At 34.7% G+C, this 23902-nt stretch overlaps 1 protein-coding gene across 2 annotated transcripts in view; it reads right to left on the bottom strand.

Moving 5' to 3' along the window:
* Positions 1–23902, bottom strand: part of PLXND1 (plexin D1) — a 184223-nt gene that overhangs the window by 96909 nt on the left and 63412 nt on the right. For both annotated transcript variants that reach the window (XM_087923737.1, XM_026722891.2), the window contains exons 6-12: positions 23271–23445; positions 20475–20583; positions 16993–17095; positions 5930–6034; positions 4517–4612; positions 2938–3031; positions 200–363 (exon numbers count right to left, since the gene is read on the bottom strand). In XM_087923737.1, coding sequence (XP_087779863.1) covers positions 200–363; positions 2938–3031; positions 4517–4612; positions 5930–6034; positions 16993–17095; positions 20475–20583; positions 23271–23445 — 846 coding nt within the window. The remainder of the gene's footprint in view (positions 1–199; positions 364–2937; positions 3032–4516; positions 4613–5929; positions 6035–16992; positions 17096–20474; positions 20584–23270; positions 23446–23902) is intronic.

The raw sequence follows: 23902 nt of genomic DNA on the forward strand, positions 1-23902 counted from the left end.
GATCATTCATTGGTTCTATCATTTACAGCTAGCTTAATATATCTATTACAAAGATCAAAATTCAGATTCCTGCTTCATCCTCAATTTAGGACACTAGACTTCTCAGTTCTGCCCATAGACAGACTCTCCATCCACTGCCTTTTATTTCAAAGTATCAGTGTTGAAATACAGTGAATACTGCAGTGAATCCAAATTTTACCTTCCTAATTTCAGGAGGAGGACACATGTCTGGGATCTGGGAGGCTTCAGTATTTAGTTTGCAGTTAGAAGTGATCTCGCTCCAAATGCACTGATGACCAAGATCTTCTCTCCCAAGACACTGAGAACAATCAGCACTTCCAATTGCACAATTATAAATCTCCACTAGAAAAAAAACAGATAACATATGCTAAAATTGAAACATGCATGATCCTTCCCCCTTTCCAACAACATAACACTTAAAATCCAACAAAATAATAACAGTTTGCACAAGAGTTTTCTGCTATAATCCTAAAGCTTTCCCAGTAATTCTTGGCACTTCTCCCTTCTACAACATAATTTAGTACTTAAGCATCCCCTTTGTCACACTGTGCTGTTTTTAAAATTCTAGACCACTGCATGAGAATCAACTCTGCACTACAGTTTCAAGTTAGGAAAAAATGTATTTTTTTCAATAGCAAACATTACTTAAAAAGCTCAGTGTGGTGTGAACATTTCACTAACTTACCATCAAAAGGAAGGGAAAGGGAATCAGGAAAACTAAGCCTTATAATGGTGACATGAGAACAGGCATTAGTCCTTATTACAAAACTGAATATCAACAAGTCACCAGGCCCAGATGGTACCTACCCAAAGGTTATTAAGGACCTTAAAACTGGGATTGTGGACCTCCTAACTGAAATATGTAACCTGTTTCCACTCTTGGCCTCTGTAGTTGAGAATGGGAAGTTGGCCAATGTAACTCTAATTTTTAAGAATGGCTCCTGGGGAAATCCAGGAAATTCTAGGCCTGTCAGTTTAACATCTGTCCTGGGGAGGACAGTGGAAACAGCTATTAAAAATTATACTACCAAACATCTGGAGACACAACCCATGCTCAAGGATACCCAACATGGTTTCAATAAGCATTGTCCTGTCTAACTAATTTACTAGAGTTTATTAAAGCTTTTAATAAACATGTGGATAAGGGATAGTCAGTAACATCTATTACATAGATTTTGAAAACGCCTTTACTAAAGTCCCTCATCAAAGATTTTTCAGTAAGTCTTCTGGGTGAAAATTCAAGGTCCTGTTCGTCACCTATAAAGATATCTATGGCATAGAGTCAGGCTACTTGCTGAACAGCCTTTCTCCTATTATTTATTTTTTGTTGTGTTTGATCTAATAAATAGGGTAAGCTCCAGGTCTCTTCCTTCAAAAAATGTAATTTTGCTGGAATCATCTCAGTAGCAGCATCCACCCTGTGGAAGAGCATTCTTTGGTGTTTTGGATAGGCCCAAGGCTGTTAGCTTTTTACAGGCATTGAACACCTGGCTGTTTCCTCATTCTCCAAATGTATTTCTGTACATTAGGAAAGTACAGTAGATCCAAATGATAGATACAATTCAATGTTAGCAAATGTAAAGAGATTCACATTGGTGGCAAAAATCCTAACTACTCATACAAAGTAATGGTACCAGAGCTAGCAGTGACTCTTGAGGGAAAAAGTTCTTAAGATATAATAGTAAATAGTTCATTGAAGGTGGGCAAGGTTATTTCTTATGTTCCAAGACTGTCAAGTTTGGTTCTTTTTCTTTGTTCTGCCCTCAAATCGTTGTGTGATCTTCACAGTTCTTTATATTAAAGAAATGTCTTGGTTTTTCTCCATATTGGGTAACTTTGTTTGGCTATGGATTCTATTTACTTTTTAAATTGGTTGCTAGTTACCCAGAGTTATATTTAAGTGGGCAGTCATATACATTTTCTAAATAAATAAATTGTATTTAAAAAAATAGCTCTGAATATCTTTAGGTGATTTACAAACCATCTTAACCCAATAAAAACCATTAACTTTCAACATTGGTGTAAACACATTAAAGGATACATTTTTAAAAAAATCTGTATGTATCATTCAAAAATAATTTGTCCCTAAAATAAGAGACTCTCATTAATCAACAGTGAAACATGATACAGTATTGGACTTCAATGCATCTATAGACTAGAAAAATAATTTTGAAACAAAGCAAAGTTTCATCAACACCACTCAATAACAAATAGGTGAATTGTAGACTGTTTATAGACATTTCCAATATCTTCAGAATTTTGTTATTAAAACCTGAATATACATTTTTATTTGCATATTATGGTTAATAGCTATTTAAAGATCTATAATCCAAAATTACAATTGTTATCCAAGTTCTGCAACTATTCTGAGAGAACATTTGTTGTGGGTATTACAAAGCTCAGCTAGATAAACGGTACCGTCATACATTACCAAGGTGGTATCAAAGTTTCAATCAATTTGAAATAAAAAATAAAAACAGCCCCAAAGTAAAATGTAAATCAGCATTAAACTATTGGATGCCACATATCTTGTGCTATAATAATAAATTCCATTCCATTCCAAAATACATTTGTCCCATATGTCTTATTGACATAAACTTAACAATATGAAGATATCCTGAAGCTGACTGAGAAAATACATTCTAAATACAATGGCAAGTGTTATTTTTATCAATATGCATAGTTTGCCAGCAACTGTATGAAACCCACTTAAGACTTGTCAACAAGAACCAAGATAATCTGCATACAGATATGAATTCTGTATATTGAAATACTGCATGTTTGGCTTTTCAAACTCTAACCTACTTCAGGTGACTATAAAATGAAAAGACCAATTAGTGAAAAACATGTAAGCCTTTTAGAGATGAAATACTCAAATTAGAAAGTGATGAAAGGCAAACCAATTTTATGTCAAACCTGTCATCATCTGTGGACTGTCAATAAATTTTTCAGGTTTTCCTTTCAACTGAAGGTTTACCAGAAATAAGTGTCTTTTCTCAAAGGTATGAAGCTGCATAAAAAAGGAAGAGAGAGTTGTCTCATTTACTGAACCAGCAGATCAAAACATGTAAATTAAGTTTTTACTGTGAAAGCATTTCTGTATTACAAGATACACATATTCAACTAAGAAACCAGGAGAATGGGCTAAACAAATACCATACAGATAATCCTCGACTTACATCCATTTGCTTAACAACTATTTGAAATTATGAGAGACTCAGGAAAAATTATAACCTGTCTTTGAAGTTATGACCTCTGCACTATCCCCATGGCCACATGATTGCATTTCAGGTACCTGGTAATCTATTTGCACTTACAACTGGTTGCCAACTGTCCCATAATCACATGGCCATCATTTGCAACCTTCTCTGCCAGCTTCCCCAGAAAGTTAATGTGGAAGCCACATGGAAAGTTATAAAATGCTGCTGTGGCAAAAGAATTTCCCTTCTTCTGCAGGGGAAACTTATGGAGCGGCTAGAGAAACAAAAAATTTTGTGTAGCAAGTTACTCCCTACTCCCAAGTTACTCCTCTCTTTGAATGGTCAGTTCTACTTGATGGGTGGGGAAGAGATCAAACTTTCAGGCACTTTACTTCTTGCTGTCATTCAGCTTTGTCCTTTTTCTTTTACTGTTTAATATCTATGTAGAGTCACTGGGAGAATATAAGTGATACCCAGTTATGAACTGGACAGGAGATGCAATTGAGATGTATCTAGAGGACCCTGTGTCTAGAGGGTGCTACCTCACGATTTTCTCTTGTTTCGTAGACTACTACAACATACTCTACATGCGGAGTGCCTATGAAGATCATTCAAAACCTTCAGCAGCAGCCCAATTAGCATACTGAAATTCACTTATATAACACCACTATTGTGGGAATTGCTCTAATTGCCAATTAATTTCTGAGCGCAACCTAGGATGTGGACATCGCTTTGGAAAGCCTATATTGTACTGGGCCTGGACACCTCTGAGATCAGTTTCTCTGAGCTGAAGCTGTGTGTCTGGTGAGACCATAGAAAGCTAGATGTAGGTTCTACCACCAAAGGAATGAAGAGATCCCACAGTTGAGTTGGAAAAAACTACCCATGGACTCTTTTTATTGTGGTTCTGGACTGTGGTGAAAACATTTAGGGGGGGAGAAATACAATGCCACCAGTCAAATGATGGTGTGTCAGATTTGCTCTAATTTTTATTACAAGTTGTTCTTTCTGTTAATTTGAATCAGCATGTTGTAAACCTCTTTGGAAATGTATGGTGTATAAACAGAAGTAATATGTGAATAAGGTCTTTACATATATCAAGATAAATTGAAGTTCCTAACAGAAAGAACAACTTTGGAACTGAACATATACAGTTCATGGAGCTAGGCTAGACTGAAATTTTAGGTGGAAAGTGTGACTTGATAAAATGGTATGTACATGGTCTGTGACATGCTACTGCTGTATTTATAAGCAGAAAACTCTAAAAATATTAGAATAATCAGTCATGAACTCACCAACACATTAGTACACTGAACAGCAGATGCATTTAGCCACTGAGCCTCAATTATCCTATCACTTTCAGTTTCAAAGTGACACTCCAAAGGCATTTCCTAAACAGTAAAAATGTAAGGAGAAAACTGTAGAGTAATAATATTTTACATAGTTTTTAACAGAGATGGTTTTTAGGTATTTATTTTCTTATACATTGGTAAATCAATGAGCCAAGTTCTGAACTCAATTATTGAATATATTATATCAGTAACATTAGTAATGATTATGCACCTTAATTCCAACAAACTTGTTGAAATAACTAAATATTTTACATATTTTAAATTAAAATATATTAAATTTCCCATAGCTCAGAGATGGGCCACCCAAATAAAAGAAATACATCTTTGAATAAATATTCTCATAATTACAAAATATTCCTGCCTATGGAGTTAAAAGGTAATGCCAGTAAAATTAGACAAAAATAGACACACAAAGCAGCAATCCAATTTACTGTATATCTGTAAATAATTTCCTAGGAAGGCAAGACATAACATATACTTCAATTATTGAAAGTTTCACTTTCATGTCTTAAATTTTCAGCTTTAAATCCAGTAGTTAGATATTTGTTAATTCCTTCTGTTTGTACTGAATCCAACATATACAATATATCACACCTCTTTTCTTACATACTGATAACCAAATGATCTTTTCAAAAGTGCATTAATAACACTGTATGTTTTATTTCTACTTAGCAATCATTGCAAAGAACAGGAGCAATACATGAGTATTTGAAGAAATAATGAGGAAAAGGAGAATATACAGTCAGATTATTAGAAACTTCACTTTGATGTGATCTCAACCAAAAAATTGCCCCAATGTAGCATGAGACAATATTTAGATAGGCAAAAAGGGGAAATCTTCTCATTCATTAATTGAAAGATAGGATGATAACGTTATATTTTTGGATCCTGGTTCAATTTCTAGGATAGATTTTACTACTTTCTGCTTTTAACAGCTGCATTTCTCTTTTTTTCTGTCATGAGGATATCCAAAAATCAATATGGCAAACTTTTCTTGTGAGAATTGTATGCCTGCAAAATTCACTGAGTAGTATATCAGAAAAAAAAGATTCTTCAAGTTTAGAAGTACATTTTCCCCACAAATGAACCTTTTGCAATATTATGAATGCATGTATGACTATCATTAAATTACATATAAGGAATTACAAGTAAATGCTTTTTATGGAGCATATTCTTTCTTTCCTACTTAGACCCTCAGTCACTTGTCCTTCTTCCATTAAGGTCCTTAGAATGACTATATCATTATTGCTAAGGGAAAACACATGTCATATATCAACTTAATAAACTCAATATCTGACTTCAGGTGAAAACATAGGATCTACCTTCTCTTTCTTTTTACAAAGTCTATTTTATTACCTTTATAAAAGCAGCATTTTTCAAAGTGATTGTAATGTCCTGAAAAGTCCCTGTGGATACTGGTGCAAGAGAAACAGGCACAATCTGTGGACAATCAGTACTGTTCTGTATTTCAGGAAACAAGTGAAAGAATTGAAGGTCAGAGTGGAAAAAATTCAACCTTATTAACATTGAGATAGCAGAACCAAGCTACAAAAATGGGTGTTGTCACAATACCATAAAGTTATTCTTATTAGCTTAGAGCACTCCCACATTGATAATTCTTTACATAATAGAAAGTTTAATTTTAGTATAAAATAAGTTCCATTATTAAAATAAGTTCCGTTCTATGATGTTATTCCTAGAAAGTATACTAAATCATTGCCTGCATTATATTAAAGTTACCCAAATTTTCAACTTTAAAAGTACACCGGGAAATAGTGTAAATTGTGAACTTAATGGACAGATGCCAAATGAATGTTTGGTAAAAAATGACACCTTTGCTTGTACAGTCTCAGCACATATTAGTGTGAAAGCAAAAGAAACTTCACCAACATTCTCCCTAAGGTGTGAAGCTTGTGTTATTTTTTTTCTTCATTATATATCCATAGATGAACACTCAAGCTTTCTGATTTCAGGCAACTCTGTTATCAATCTGGGATTTTTCACAGTGAAATTAATTTGTTCACAAATTAAATGGAAAACCATATGCTCTCCTCAGCTGTCAATATGATACCTACTGTTTCATCAGAATAAAATAATTGAATGATGCTAACAAAGATACAGTATATTTTGTATAGAATCAGAAAGTTCCTGCAAGAGTCTTCACAGGTTTTTCCAGGTTCATACCAAAATCCTCCTTGAATTGGAATGCAGCTCAGGTGAAGGTGTATTTGGAGGTCCATCATCATACTCCACAGAAACAAGACTGATATGCCAACTATAACATTATCAGAATACAGTATGATTGCTTATACCTAGAGTAGGTTGCTGCAGGAAACTCTACACTAGTCATCTTCTTCAGGAATGCTTCAGACATTTGGAGAGGAACAACTCAGATTAGATATTGGAAGGTGTGATATGCTAAGGCGACAAGATACCAGTGTCTGCATCCAATGCACTAGCTACTCGTTTGCTGCTATGTTCGATTCAAATGACTGATTTTGTTTTCTTAAATCTGGTTTAGGATGGCCTCTGATCACAATTTTTCAAACGTATTGCAAGGTTTCCTACTATTTTGAGGTATATGTTATTATGCATATAGCAAAGCCCTAAAACAGAATCAATCTATATCATCTATATTCAAATATCCATTAGGAAGAATGTAGGCTTAGGTGCTATTTTATATAGAAACCTTTAGAGAAGACCCCAAAATTATGGAATTTCCTGTTTTGGGAAGTATTTTTTTCCCCTTTTGGTTGGTCTTCAATGATAAAAAGAGTTACATATTCTGCACTGATGTTCTTTATAATTTTCATATTACAAAAAGATAACTAAAAGATTATTGTACTCTTAACTTGTTACTGTGGTTTTGTTTTATTTGGTAGCTAAATTCTTATTCTAGTCATTACATCAGGAGTGTCGAACTCAAGGTCCAGGGGCCAAATCCACCCATGGGATGCTTAGATCTGTCTTGCGGGGCCACTATAGAAACAGTGAAAGAATGGCCTGCAGTGCCTCTGCCAACAAAATGGACTCGAGAGGGTGGGTCCTTTCGAGTTCCATTTTCACTGGCAAAGGGTTGTAAGAGCCTGTTTTCTCTTGCAAAGTGCCAGGGTCACCACAGGCGCCCCTGACACGAGTGACATCGAGCTGGCCATGTCCACCCTGGCCATGCTAACTCTGTCTCCCCAAGGTCACACAACCCTGATGTGGCCCTCAATTAAATTGAGTTTGACACCCTTGCATTACATCATTTCTCTTATGCAGACAATTACATTGCCATCAAAAATCTTGGTGAATCCACCCGGTGGTGGACTACTTGGCACACATGAGCACCATACAAGATGGGTGGCAAATAAAATCATTCAATAAATAAATACAGTATGGGATACCAAATGATATTTCAGGGATCAAAAAATTAAATACAAATTAAAAATACTGAAATTGCGGACATATTGAGCACTGCTGAGTTTTGGAGGTATGTGTGTATGCACCCAGACATACATGAATACAGAACACTGGCAGCACCCCCTCAATTCACTACTAAATTCAAAACCATTAGATAATTACTTATTTTCTGTATAATTTCAGTTAGAAAACAATGCTAAACTTAGAAGCATTCCAAAAACATTTTATAATGGGCCAACACATTTCAGATTTAACAATAAATAATTCAGGAGTCCCGGTCTACAGCGCTTCGGGGCAGGCAGGAATCCGCGACTGTGTGTGGTTTCTGCCTGTGCTTGCTGCTGGAGTGCCCTGAGCCACCCGGCTTCAGAGCTAGCCACCTCCATAGAAGGTGGCAAAGACAGGTGGGATCTGGCAGGGTCGAGAGATATTGCACCTCTCTTCTCTAGCGGGCTAAACCCCCTTTTCCGAAGGCAGCTGAGCGGTGGTCAGAAATGGCCACCACACAGACGCGCTCAGCCAGAAAAAGACAGTGCAGGAGGAGTTGAGAAGAAGTGAAAGTTTTTTTGCTGACCAGGACAAAGCAACAGCGAAAGTACCCTGGAATTTTAAAATTTGTGAAAGATACATCGTTTCCAGAGATTTACAAGCGGCGAATGGAAGTTAAAATGGAAAAAAAATTTTTTTTTTCACTCTCCTTCATAACGTGACAGCGAATAGAAAAGCAAGAGAAATTGGAAAAATCCACATTGGCACTAATAGGTAATTAAATGCTAAAGGGATAAGGATTTCTGAATATTTAAAAAAATCTTTTTTGCTGTAAGTGGGAAGGGAGAGGAAAAGAATTGGAGCAGGATTTGGAAGTAAGGAGGAGATTGCCTAGAATCTTAAAGAATTATTAAATACTAACAAGACTTCTAAAAGATACATTTTAACTGGAACTTTGTAACTAAACAGTAACCCCAGAAAGAGAAAGTGAAGAAAGAAGAAAGTCTTAAAAGAAACAGCCTATTTGGGTTGTTTGGTGACTTTGGGACTTTTGGGAATTATTTTTGACTAAAAACACTTGGGTGGTTGTTTTGGAAAAACTTTTTCTTTCTACAATGGCATCACTTGTGGATGAATTGAAAATTGAATACCAAAAATATAAAGAAGAAGAACAAGAAGGGAAAGACTCTCTTGGCACTCTTTTTCAATTTCTAGAAATGGCGATTTGCACTTATGAGAAACTGACTGCGCAACAAGATGATTGGGACAAAGAAGAAGCCATCTTTGATTCCTTTATTTAAGGAAGAAAGGGAAAAAGAGGAAAAGAAAAAGGGGACTTTAAGACCTGAAAAAACAACCAAAAAAGAGAAAAATAAGGTGAAAAGTGGATATAATGTTAGAAAACAACAGAAAGGGGGAAAGCAGAAGAAGAAAAGGGAGGTGGAGGGAGAAGGGGGTAAAAAGGGCAGGGAAAAGAACAAGCAAGGGAGGAAGGAAGGGATGAGAAGCCTTAATGGTGGGGAGCAAGATGTAAAGAAACAAGATTCATTTAGAGATAATGGGTAAACTTAATTGAAAAAGGGATTCTGCAAAAGTACACAAGATTGTATTTTTATATTTGTACTTAGAAATAATGTTAGAAAATTGGAAACAACATGTGATCAAATATGGGATAAAATATTTAGTGTAACTTAGTGAAATTTTTGTAAATAAAAAGAAGGCAATGAAACAAATGAGAGAATTGAACTAGGAGGAAATGGGAACATTTTAATGATACAATGATTTAAAATATGTGATATGTGGGGGAAATAACTATGGAAAGTATAAGTGTCCCCATAAAAGTATGATATTCAATTGAAAAGTAATGTGTAAGATATAAATGAATATTAATATTAATGATTAGATCTGTATTGGCATTGATAGTTGTTTTAATTATATTATATACTTATAAATTTTTTTTTTATAAAATATAATGTGTAATTTTAGAATGTAAAAAACAGAATCCCAATGGAAGTCATGTATTATATTAAGTATTATAAATTTAGGGGAAAGAGTCAAAGGCGTCACACTCCAATCAGTGTACAGGAGTTACCGAAAGAGAAAAGAGAAATAGATAGCTGCAAACAGAACAGACAAAAAATAATAAGTACTATGATCTGAACTGAGATGAGACAAATAAAATAAAACTAAGAAAGTTAAAAGAGATGAGAAGCTATATAGAAAATGGAAAATGGTAATAAGATATGGAATGGTATATAAAATGAATATGAATTTGTGTCTGTACGAAGAGATGTAATCTGGGATCAAGCAGCTTTCAGAAAAGATGTTTTATGTTTTTATGTTCTATGTTTTGTTTGTTTGTGTATTGTCTTTGAAAATCAATAAAATTTGTTTTAAAAAAACAAACAATAAATAATTCAGTAAAACCCCTCTTAAAAACTTGATGTGCAAACGAGTAAGCAGATAATACAGGAGATTGTAGGAGATTGTAAAAAAATGGGACCATCAATTTCTTTAAAATCTGGAGTAAACCAATTATCTTAAACCAATGACAAAACCTCAAAGGAGAGGTGGTGCTTTTATCAAGAATATCTTCTCTTATGTGGTTGAATAGCAAATTATTGTGGCACCCTGTAGGTCAGCAGTCGCCAACTGGTGTCCCATGAGAAAATTTTGGTGGGCTGCAGAGAAATCTCACCTCCAGAGCACCCCCACAAAGCAATTAATCCAGACTGCACAGAAACACAAGGCTGCTCAGCCCACATGGCCCGCGGGAACCTTCCCCGCCCACTCACTCCTTACCTGGCAAACTTGTCTGCTAAGTTGCCATTTTTCCTTTTTCCAACTATCATCTGTTCTGTTATGCCAGGAGATTTAGATTAGCTAGGAAGCAGGAAATGGTTGAATTTCTTGCTTTCTAGCTAAGCACAGCCAAACCTCCCTTAGGACTGAAGGTTTGCTTGCAAGCAAATTCAGTGCAGACTCACGGCAAGCAAATTTGAGAGACTGAGCTAGCCGATGGCAGATAGATAACTGAATGATTCTGTGAGCAATTCAATCTGCCTGCTTTGCCTGATTTTGGGTAAAAGTTGCTCTTTTTTTATAAAAAAATCAATATTTACATAAATATTTATAATATTTACATACAAGCCATGCCCAGCCAGTCACATAACCACCAAGCCACACCCACATATTAGGCCATGCCCACAGAACCAGTTAGTGGTCCCTGGGATCTAAAATTATGACTTTGGTGGTCCCTGAGGTCCAAAAGGTTGGCAACCCCTGCTCTAGGTGACAGAGAGTAAAAGCACATTCTCTGACAGATATCCCACTACTAAAACTTAATATGGGCTTTGTATGCCTTTATAGGTACTTTCAAAACAGGTATTATATGCTCTAATTGCCCTTTTAAATGACATAGCACAACGCAACATTCTGTCGTAACCCACCACGAAGTACACTGCAATAATCTAATGCAGATATCCCAAGTATAAAGTTCACATAACCAAATTAAGCCTATCTAGGAACAGCATAGCTAATGAACCAGCTAAAGCTGAAAAAAGCCACTCCTTGCTCAGATGAGTCTCTATGTTCTAATAAATTTTCCACTTGTGGTGGGGGGTGGGGCGGGGGGCAGACATGATACAGATTTGAATGATCTTTATTTCAAATCTCATTTCTTCCTCTGCTCCCTAAGAAGTATATCATTTCTAAGTCAGTGGAGTGTTATAAATAGCATTTTCAATTTTTTTAAAATTTATTAAATATATATGCAGCCCATCTCTCCAATAAGGGGACACTCACTTATTTCTCTTATTTCTGTGTAATATCATTGAAATATTCAAACTTTCAGGCAGAAAATGAAAGGTAATTCCACAATATAAAAATCCTTCTCACCATTCTTCCCCAAATAGCAATAGCAATAGCACTTAGACTTATATATTGCTTTACAGTGTTTTATAGCCCTCTCTAAGCGGTTTACAGAGTCAGCATATTGCCCCCAACAATTTGGGTCTTCATTTTACCAAACTTGGAAGAATGGAAGGCTGAGTCAACCTTGAGCCTGGTGATATTTGAACTGCCAATTTGCAGTCAGCCAGCAGTCAGCAGAAGTAGCCTGCAGTAATGCACTCTAACCACTGTGCCACCATGCAGTATACTTTAAATAGGTGTAAGTAAATGGATCAGACATAGGATTTATGATAAAGAGGGTTGGGCTATCTAAAAAAATAGGGAGGGAGAAACAACCTGACTTTGCTATATTTTTCTCTAAAGTATCCTATTAAAACAATTACAATCCAATATGTATGGATTACATTAATTGAGAAAACTTAAAGGGGCAAGCAATGTTCTCCATCTTAAATGCTACAAACAAACATTTGCAAGAAGAAAATGCCTCTTGTTTGATTCTTCTTGTCTTCTCGATAATCTTAAAATACTTCCTTCATGAGAAAAAAACCCCCTTATTTTAGTACTTTCAGAGAACTGCAAGTAAAGAAGTAAATTAACTGAGAGACATGGTAGCATTCTGACCCATAAGCCTCCTCCATTTGAACAAAAGCAAATCCAGAAGGAAAGGAAAGGTCTGCATACTTGATGTAAAAGCAACCACTTCAGTTGCTAGAAAAAGAAACACTACAGAACCATTTAGCTATCTACAATTCCATCTCCTGCCTTGTGAAAATTTAGTGTGTCTTTCATTTGGGGGTGACACAGGAAAAAAAAATTGAATGTTCAAAAAATTCCCTTTTTTGTAAATGTTCAGTCTGGCTAATTCCATTATCATCTTTCTTCCATTTCCCAGTGACACTATAGATCTTTGCTTACAAAAGGAAATGTCAAGTGCTTTAGCTGAAAAATAGATAAGACATCAAACCACAAAAAACCATTACCCAAAATATCATTGAAAAAATAAAAAAATGAACCCCTGCTTTTAAAAACTTTTCTGCATTGCTTAGTTCCCAATTCATTTAAAATGCTATTAGTCTTTCCTCAAATTAATGGTTCTCCTACATCAAGAAGTAGCAAAATTAAATATTATTGAAAATGATAGGATTCTACAGCTGTCAGAACAAATAATATAGGACACTAGCTACTTAACCTAAAAACACTTGTACTTCCAGTTATTATAATTCTTTAAAAATATTCACTTAGACTAGCAAAGCCATTTGCTGCAATCTAAATTCAACATGTCCAATATGCACATAACGCTTTAGTTGCAAGTAAGGGCTTTCTCAGAGGTAGGATGAAAGCAGTTTTACTATGCTCATGACAAGGGGACGAGAAAGAATAATGGAACTGAAGACCAGAATGATTTTTTATTACCATACAAGCTAAAGAATAGTGCTAATTGTTCTCTCTTCTAAACTAATCCTCCCCCACATGTCAAAAAAACTGTAACTATTTGAATCAATCTTATTGCTACTTAAATATATGCTTACGGGCCAAGGTTTGACATTTTAAATCTATTAAAAGGGCAGGTTACTATAAAATAGTGCTGTACTGAATTTTCATTAGGTCCTATTTCAGTTTTGAAAATTGTAATACTGAGGTCTGGCCAAAAGTAAATTAAAAACTCTTTGGGGTGCTTGGTTGTTTTCTTATAGAAGTTTCATTATCCAACTAGATAACATCTTCAGTCCTTTTACCACACCAAGCAATGAAAAATAGACTCTGCTTTTTAATTTTAAAATGGTACTCGTTTTGTGAAACACTTGCTGAAGTGAAAAAGAATTGCCATGCTCTAATTTACATTTAAATGGTGCATAGCAAATGAAAAACATTTTATTGTTAAAAATGTCTGTTAAGCAGAAATGGTTATTGAAGATCATAACTAACAGGCCCAGTGTTCACTTCCAATGTATATTAAGGGTTAACCTACTAAATCCTAACTCAGCTGCTCCCTTTCTATGCTTCAGTCTTTTGTTTCCAGTCCAAGAAAATCAACAGAATGCTGCAAACCATGCATACTTATGTTTAATCACTCTAGTAACTACATTCTAGGTGGATGAACCTGGTATATTCAGCTCCACAGCGGGTACAGCTGCCTGAGTGTACCTGAATTGGAAAAAGCCCTTGTACATTTGGTGTTCAATCCTTTAGAAATCTATTTCTAAGTTTCTTTATTTAAACAGTGCTTATGATCTGAGATTGTGAAGCTGCTTTCCAAAAAGGCTCTAATTATTGCAACTGGACCAGTTTTTAAAAATGCACTCGGGACAATGAAATGAGGAGAAACAACATGATGGTTACAATGCAATAAGCAGGGAGAGGCTTGTGTCATAGAAAAGCAACTGATGAAAACAAGCTTTGTATTTATTGTATGATTCTCCAATACTGCAGAATACCAAGAAACAAGGGATGAATGCCTACCTAATTGAATCTACTACAATTGTATAAATTATATTTAGTTTTCAGGTGAATCTGGGATTTCACCTTTTCTTTTAACTGACATAAAAATTTAAAATAGATAAATTAGTTGGTACATATATCTTTGGTATAATTTGGTATAATTTCTACTTTGATGAGATGTGCATTTCCTAAAAGCACCCTAAAAGTAGCTTTTAATGCTTCTTTTTTACAATAAAAAGCCTACAATATTTTTTCTTAATCAGAGTAGTAGTGGTGTTTATGACATAGTTAGATTAAAGCCTTTGGGAAGTCTAATTGCTGATGTTGCCATTGATTTATTATGTGCTATCAAGTTGGTGTTAACAGCCATAGATAGAGGATGGTAGGATATTTTGACCCCAAGTTGTGACGAAAGAATTACAATGAGAACAAAGAATGTAAAAAAATATGAACAGGAGAAAGCTCAACAGTTAAAGATGAAAGGAACAGAATGAAATGAAATGACCATTTAGGCATTAGTGAATTGAAATGAACTGAAATTAGACACTTTCAATCAGAAGATCACATTATTTATTACTGAGGATGCCAAAAGAAAATAAGAACATTTAAGCAAGAAGTGTGGGCTTTTATTCATACTTGACTGGGTTCACTCTATCTTTTTTTTTAAAAAAAAATATTAAACTTCTTCACATTTAAAAACAACTCATATACAATCTTAGCAGTGTTGTGACATCAACTTTTCCATTTGAATCAATATACATATTTACATTATTTTTTATTCCTATGGTCTAATCAATTGTACCATTTTTCCCAGACTGTATAGTATTCCATATCTTCTTTATCTTGCAATTCTAATGTGAATTTGATCATTTCTGAACAATCCATTATTTTCTTTATTATCATACTATCTGTGGGAATGCTATCTAGTTTCCAACTCTGTGCGTAAGTTATTCTTGCCGCTGTTAGTACATGTATTATGATGTATTTAATTTCTTTCTTAAATATTCCTCTAATTATTTCTAAAAGAAACATTTCAGGCTTAAGTTCTATTTGGAGACCGGTAATTTCTTGCAACCACTGTATTTGGGTCCAGCAGAGATCTAGGCAGAGATGTGTGGGATTCACAAGTTCTTCACAGTCTCACCTCTCCCCCTCCCCAAGAGATTGTATAGGCCACACCCTGACATGTCTTTAACACAATTCTTCAACATAGACTAGTGTCTAAACTTATGGACTTTAGGCTTTCTTATTCAATCTGCCTTTGGATTATGGAGTTTCTGTCTGGCCGCTCTTAGAGGGTCAGATTAGATAATCATACCTCCTCAGCCCTTATTCTTAACACTGGCACACCACAGGACTGCATGTTGGATCCCTTACTCTATCCTCTTTATGTACATGACTGCATTCCCACTTATATCAATAATACTATTGTTAAATTTGCAGATGATACAACAGTGTTGGGACTCATCTCTGGGAGGGATGAGTCTATCGAGATGAGGTGGACCATTTGCTTTCATGGTGTGGAGACAATAATTTGGTCCTTAACACTAACAAGACCAAGTGGACTTATAGTGGACTACAGAAGGAATAGATCAGACATCCAGCCCTTGGCTATCAATGTAGACCAAGTGGAGCAAGTGGCCAGTTTTAAGTTTTCGGGTGTTATCATAAAAGAGGATCTGACCTGGGGCGCTCACATTGCAGCACTGGTCAAAAGGGCCTAGCAGAGATTATACTACCTGAGACTTTTCAGGAAACAACAACTGAATGAAAAATTGCTGGTGACCTTCTACCGTTGCACTGTAGAGAGTATTTTAATTTACTGCACCTGTGTATGGTTTGCTAATTGCACAGTGGCAGATAGGAAAGCACTCCAGAAGGTTAACTTCATTGCCCAGAGGATCATTGGTTGCCCTCTCCCCTCCTTGAAAGAGCTTTATAGCTCCTGCTGCCTTAAGAAACTTCAAAACATTCTTAAAGATCCATCTCATCCTGGGCACCCTTTTTTGAACTATTACCATCTGGCAGACGGTACAGAATAATAAAAACAAGTACAGGCTGAAAACAGCTTCTATCCCAGAGCAATAATTATACTGTATTTTACTGTATAGTGTAATACTAATGCAGAATCAAGGGTTTTCAATTCAATTGTATAGAATGTGAAGGATGTGTGTTTTTGTTTTATTTTTATAGTTTTCTTATGTATGATATACACTGAAGAGGGCATTTAATTTCATTGTATGAGGTGCAATGACAATAAAGTAACTAAATTAAACTAAAACCTGGCTATAGTAGCAGATGGCCCTTTTGTGAGTTATTTGATTTGTGAAACATTAGTTGTTTTTCTCCAGCTATTCTTTTTGTGTAGATTGCTTTATTTCAAAGTTTGTATATTTTATTCTGCACACAGTTGTAATGGAACTGGGCAATCTATAAATAGAATAATATGTAGAGCACTGGAAATCTCAGTGATTTGAAAGCATGCTATGAAAGACATCCAGATCCACTCCTCCAACACTTCCCCTCACCCCCTCCGTGATATGCAACATTTTCTGAACATAAGTGTTTCTATAATATTTCTTTAAAAGCCTTTGTTGGCAGCAATTATTTCCTCTCAACACAAGAAAAACAAAACAAGGATTTAAAAAAATAAACTATACTGTAATGTGCCTTACAGTAATCTGTACTGAATTCTCACATTCAGTCACATTGGATACACAGGAGCTTCTTCTAGGACACCAATAACATTTCCATTTAGCTGAGAGGCAACTGATACATCTGAAACATATAAAAGAAACTACATTTACTAAGTATAGCAGTCTCTTCTTTGAAGCTTTGTTTTCTTTATGAATCTGCAAATTCTGTTATGGCTTATAGTAAAACTATTGAAAATCTAAAATATTTTAAATTGTCTATGTGTATGTATGGTGGAGCAGCCACCATATCCTTCACAATCATGTCTGATAAGCAAACTAATTTTATTATATGTATGAGATCCTTGGTGCTCTCTGAGCTTGGTTATTTTCTTGAAAACATTTTATTACTAGGTACAGAAATAGCAATAGCATTTTGCCTTATATAGAGCTCCACAGTGCTTTACAGCACGATCTGACTTATAAATGTCAGCATATTGCCCCCAACAATCTGGGTTCTCATTTTACAGACTTTGGAATGATGCAAAGCTGAGTCAACCTTAAACCGGTCAGGATCGAACTCCTGGCTATGGGCAGAGTTAGCCTGCAATACTGCATCTAATCACTGTGCCACCACAGTGCTAGAACATAGTGGGGCTTGCTCTCTGCTTATGTTCAGGTGGCTTGCCCTATCAGTGTTGGTGGGAGTGTTCTCTTAGTGGTTGCTTGATTAAGGTGTTGTTTACTGCTTGATACTAAGCTTTACTTATCTTGATTGCTCATCAAGGGGATGTTGTAGGTTTTTTTAGCTTTTTGATTATCTCTTTTGAATGGTATGTAGATGTTGTCTATCTCAATGTGCCTGTTGATGGCTGATTTGTCTGAGTTCTAAGCTTCCAGGAATTCTCTAGTATTTTTGGACACTCACATCTCCCAGCCGAAATTATAATGAAATCTATCTTTGTGTTAGGCAATTAAAGCAGTTGACAATTGACTCAGAATTTTCATCATGTCTTTGGACTGCTCATTGGTGTTCATGATGCCATCAAGGACTCTACTGTTCAACCCTGAGCTAACAATATGCCATTCTATTGTAATCACGTCTATATTGTTGTTGTTGGTTGTGGTGAAGGTTTTATTTTAAGCAGGAGGAGAAATCATAAATTATGTAATCCAAAATAGTATATTTTCAATACCAAATTATTGTAGAGAAGGATTCCTGAACTGTGAATTGCAGTTTTCAGATATTTATGAGTAACTTAAATGCAGTAAACAAGATCACATGTAAAAATAGCATGTTTCCAGTCATTCTCATCTACTTTTTAATTCTGAAGAATATTATTTCAGTAGTTTCAATATTAGTACATGCAAGTAAATTATACTTTTAGAATAGATCTAATCTATTAATTATGCAACGCTGTTTATGCTCTGTTGTTTGCTTTCCATTTTTTCCACATTTTTGCTTACTATTTTTGCTACTATTCTTGTAGAATAAATACATCCCCTTTCTCATTTCTACTATAAACAGCCAGTTTGGCTTAGGGATGAGAATTTTTTTCATTAATTCAATAAATTATAGTTAAACTTGGTTTAGCACAATGTATTAATATAATTGGCATAATTCTTTGGGATTGGCAAACCATTTTGTGAAAAAATCTTGACTCAGAATTTTTAAAATTATACTGAAGAGATTGTCTTTCAATCCACCTAAGATTGTATTTGCCACTATCTATAACTCCTAACAACCCAAAATGAATTGCTTTAAAAGGTAGCAATAAAAATCATGTGAAAGATAGCTTTTGCCACACTATTAGTAACTAATGGAATTAAAATTAAGCCAACATGATACTCAACTATATCCACATATAAATTGAACTATTTCAAAAATGTAGTTGTTTGTTCCTTATATCAGCTTTCTGGGGGTTAACTCTAAAGCTTTCAGCCAAGAATATTATCATGGGAAAATGGGAAAGAAAAAATTGCCCCAAACCATCAACACATCCAGATGGCTTAAAATGCTCTAAAACCCAGTCTCTGAAATTCTTGGCAGGTTATACCATCTTTCCTGCCAATCCTGCCCAGCAACCAAAATACCTTGTAGATAACTAAGTGATTCTAGCTTAGTAAATCTACAACAAGGTTTCCCAACTGTTTGGTACTTTGACCACTTAAAAAATAAATGTGTTTCTGCCTCTGCCACCTTTTCCCTCAAAAAAAAAAAAAGATTTTAGTAATAATTTTATCTATTTATCAAATGCAACATTTTGAAAACATCACAAACTTTATAACTTTAAAAAAACCTGTTCCAACAAACAGAAATTGTCGCATTCAAAATCATGTTTTTTAAAATTAGAAAGATGAACTTGATTATTTTTGCATGATTCCTAGTTTTTATTTCTGAGACAGCTACTCATATTTTTCATTTCACATTTATTTTTCATCAATATTTATATCCTGTCTCATAAAGACTTCAAGATATTTTTAGATTTCTCATATTTTTTGATTGTTTATTTGTATCCTGCCTTTATAATTTTTTCATATAATTCAAGGCAGCAAACATATCCAATATACTTTCCTCCTATTTTCTCCACAATAACAACCTTGTGAGGTGGGTTGGGCTGACAGAAAGTGACTGGCCCAAATTCACCCAGCTGGCTTTCATGGCTGAGACAGGTTTAGAATTCACAGTCTCCTATTTTCTGGACTGGTGCCTTAACGTTAGGCCAAACTGAATCTCTTAAATCTCTGTATTAATTTTGCACCCGGTTCCAAAATTTGGGGAGAGATTTTTATCAGGAAATTTTATATTCAAAGAGGCATCAACAAAGATGTGTCAGAAGAATTGCTTCTCCTCTTTAGTAGCAAGCATACTTGTAATTGCTTTAACATTTGTTAAAATTACAGGAAAAAACTTGAGCTACACAAGCATATACACTCCTTCAGACACTTCAGAGACTACAAATACAGTGTTACATGCCTTGCTGGCACAGATGCTGCAGACATATGAATATTTATGACAGAAGACAAATGCAATTATTTGTGTTCTGTGTCAGTGAACTGCCAATATCCAATAACAATTTGCCATGAACCATAGGTTTCAGTTGTAATAGCCCACAGAAATGAGGGGGTGATCCACAATACTAACTGCATAAAAAACTCTAATCCATGACACTTGATCAAGACAAGCTAAAATGTTTCCTGAAATTTTGGATGTAACAGATTTATGAGTATTTTGCTATAACAAACAATATTGTAATATAGTATAAAATATAGTAAATATGGTAACTGCTATAACTAACAATATTGCAATTTCCAAGAAGCAACTTGCAGTTCAAAAGCCTCTATCTAAAAAAGTTAAAATGCTGAATATGAATATTTTGAATTATCTATTTTACAATATTTCCTCCTGCTTAAATTGAAACCACCAACAAAGATAAAGGAATTCCTGACCAGTGAATTCTGATGCAAACCAAAGCTAAGCAACCTGCCTTTCTGTATAATTTTCAGGCCATGAGATCACTTACGCTGTCTTTGAATAAATATTTCCAGTTCTCTTGCAATCATAGATGGTGAAATTGGCCCACACAATGTTTTTTCCGTTGACCTGTACTGCAGTTTGAATAATTACATGATCTGAAACAAACAAATCCAAAAAAAGCAAGTCACAAGGGAACTCTTTTCATAGTTTACTTTCAAAACAACATGAATGTCTGAAAAAAGAAAAAAAATCAAAACTGTTGTTTACTCAAGGGATGAAGTTTCTCAAGAGTTCAACTACTCCAAATACTCCCAAGATTATTTTGTTACATTATAAATACAAATTAATATATGAAACAGGAAAAGCTGGCAATGTATATTTTGTGAATGATTATGTATTATGTATGTAAATAATCTCTGTGAGGATTGATTTTTGTTAGTAATTTTTTATATGTTTGTTTTAAATATTGAGAAACCGATATGTGAATCAGAATATACAGAAACATATATTTACATTTTTAAATTTTGGAATGGAGCTTGTACCTAAAATGCATTATAAACACCTCTTTTTTGTATAAAATCGGATGGGATAAAATTGAGATTTGAAGAATTTTGAAAATGAACCAAATGGAGTTGACATAATCATTCATCCTTTACTTTGAAGCAATTTTTCATGCACCATTATTTAACATAAATTCAGTAGTTTGAAGAGTCAGAATTTGCATATAAAGTATTTGTTTTGGCAAGACTCCTGAACTGTAACCAAGATAAATGGATCCAAACTTTATAAATAGAGTTATTCAGTATTGCATGACCATGACAAATTAACTTTCACTAAACAAAGTGAAACAAATAATGAAACCGTGATTTGAAACTGGTAATTTAACTTTCAGGCTGAAAACCTGTATATGCCAGTAACATTAACGAATGAGATAGCCATATGACAAGTGTTCAATACTCTTTTTTATTAACATGATTCAACATGTTCCATCTAGAAAATATCTGTTTCACATCAAATTGAGACACTCTATACTGAATCAGGAAAGTGGCATTGGAAAAGGTCTATGGGGACAGTTAGCGAAACATGATTTAAAGAAGAGACCATTAGAAAGAAATTTCAGCTAGCTATGTCTTAACTCTCTTTGGTACAGGTAGTCCTCACTTTACAATCATTGGTTTAGTGACTGCTCGAAGTTACAAAGACATTGAAAAAAGAGACTTATGACTGTTTTTCATACTTATGACTGTTGCAGCATCCCCATGGTCACATGATCAAAATGTAGATGCTTGGCAACTTGCATGTGATCACTTTTTGCAACGCTCTGACAAGCAAAGCCAATGAGAAAGCCAGATTCACTTAACAATCATTTTACTAACTTAACAACTGCAATGATTCACTCAAGAACTGTAACAAAAAAAGATCGTACAATGGGGAAAAACTCACTTAACAACTGGCTTGCTTAGCAACATAAATTTTGGGCTCAATTGTAGTAATTAGCTGAGGACTACACGGATAAGAGGGAGGGAACAAAATACTGTCAGAGTTTCAAGATTCTGTTACTATATCAATTAAAAAGAGTTCCAGTAAATTTTATGGAGTCTGTTTCCTGATCTGGTCTAGTTTGAAGAGATGATACTACCCCAAATATCCTGCAGATATATGTCATGTCTTATATAAACTGACACTTATGTTATTCTCCATGTTTGAGGCATTTTGCAGTTGATGCTATCACATCTGAAAAGCATCTGGGCTGTGGAAGACTTGTGTAATTTCTGATCAGAGATGTTGTGAAAAGAAACTTGGACTTGCCATAATAATAGCTTGTTCAGAAGATACTGCTAGCTCTTTTAAGACTGATGACATCATTCCCTCACTCAAAGAAGCCTGCACCTTTTTTTTAATGAATTCACTTAAAGCAGGAGAGTGTGAATTCAAATCCCTCCTTAGCCATGAGAGCCAACTGGGTGACGTTGGGTCAGCCATTGCCTCTCAGCCTTCCTCACAGGATTACTGTTGTGCTGAAAATAGGAGGAGGAAGATATGTTGGATATGTTTGCTGCCTGGATTCTTTATAATAATATTAAAGGTGGGATACAAATAAATAAAATAAGAATAAATGCATTACTATCTATATCCATTCTCTCATTCATTTTCTGACAACTTCTCAGCCCCACCAAGTAGACCAGACCAGTAATCAACTCCACAGAATGGCTAAAACTACTTTTGTTGATTGTGCCTACAAAAACATAATTTTACAAGTTCAGTTGTGATAGATCCTTTCCCTCCATGGTTATGTGAATTATTGGGGTATCTGCTTGAGAGGAGAGTGAAGCAATTTTTAATTTGACTTTCTCTTACGGTCAATTTATATCATTTTGGATGAGACAAATGTAAAGGCAAAGGCATAAAAAATGTGCATATGTGTGTTTCAATTATTAAAAGGAAAGATATAAAGTTTTTTCTAAATTTGTCTTTGGTTCTAGTTCACAGTACTTCTTGTGCATTTATATGGAATTTTGTCTGCCTATGCCATTTAATTAGTATAGATATCTAGAGTATTTTTCCCCACAGAATTTTTTAGGGCAGAACTGGCCTACAAATCCCAAAGGCTACTTCATTATGCAGAATATGTATAGAAACCAGCAAATACATTTCAACAAAGCAAGCGTTCAGAAATCCATCACTGATCTAATGAAACATGTCTTAACTATGGGAACATTACCTGAATAAATGTGAATACTAAATACAAATTAAAATTAAGAAAATTTAATTTACTTAAGAAAGTCATCTTTAATGTCATTATCACATCATCATTATTTAAAGCACCATTTTTCATACATACCTTGATTTAAGGGAAAGGCTGGATAGCTCTCTCTGGGAAGAAAACTGCAGTAAATTACTTGGTTGTGAGATTGAGGATGAATTCTAGCAGTTGTTTGGATATTATTTCCGTAATTACAAGCTATTTCCATTCCGTTCATATTTGGAATGTTCCCATTTATTTGGATTATCATACCCTAAAAGTGAACAACAAAATGTCATCATTTCTAATAGATTAATGAAAAATTAAATTACATTGACAAACAGGTTTTGAAAATACTGTATTTTTTAGATTAAACTTTCTTTGGAACAAAGCTGCTGCTCTGTTGAGTAAAAATAATAAGTGCAGCCGAATATTCAGATATTGTGTCGGTAAAATTACAAGTTGCCATCTGTGTGTCAACACTTGCCTGTTAGAACAATATCCTCTACAGAGATCTAGATGGCTCTGACCCTGACAACCTTTCACAAGGCTGTTTCACTATGCTGCTGATGTGACTTTTTATGATTGGGATTTATTGTTTACCTTGGGTGACATGGTTCATTGTTTATAGCTCTTGTTGTAAACTTTGCACACTGCCAAGAGTTACTATTACAGTATGAGATGGAGGAGGGGTAGATACATTATTTAAATATTGTTCATAATGCTTTACA

The sequence above is a fragment of the Pseudonaja textilis genome, chromosome 2 (assembly GCF_049901715.1).
Source record: "Pseudonaja textilis isolate UNSWEBS1 chromosome 2, rPseTex1.2, whole genome shotgun sequence".
In the NCBI taxonomy this organism is placed as follows: domain Eukaryota; kingdom Metazoa; phylum Chordata; class Lepidosauria; order Squamata; family Elapidae; genus Pseudonaja; species Pseudonaja textilis.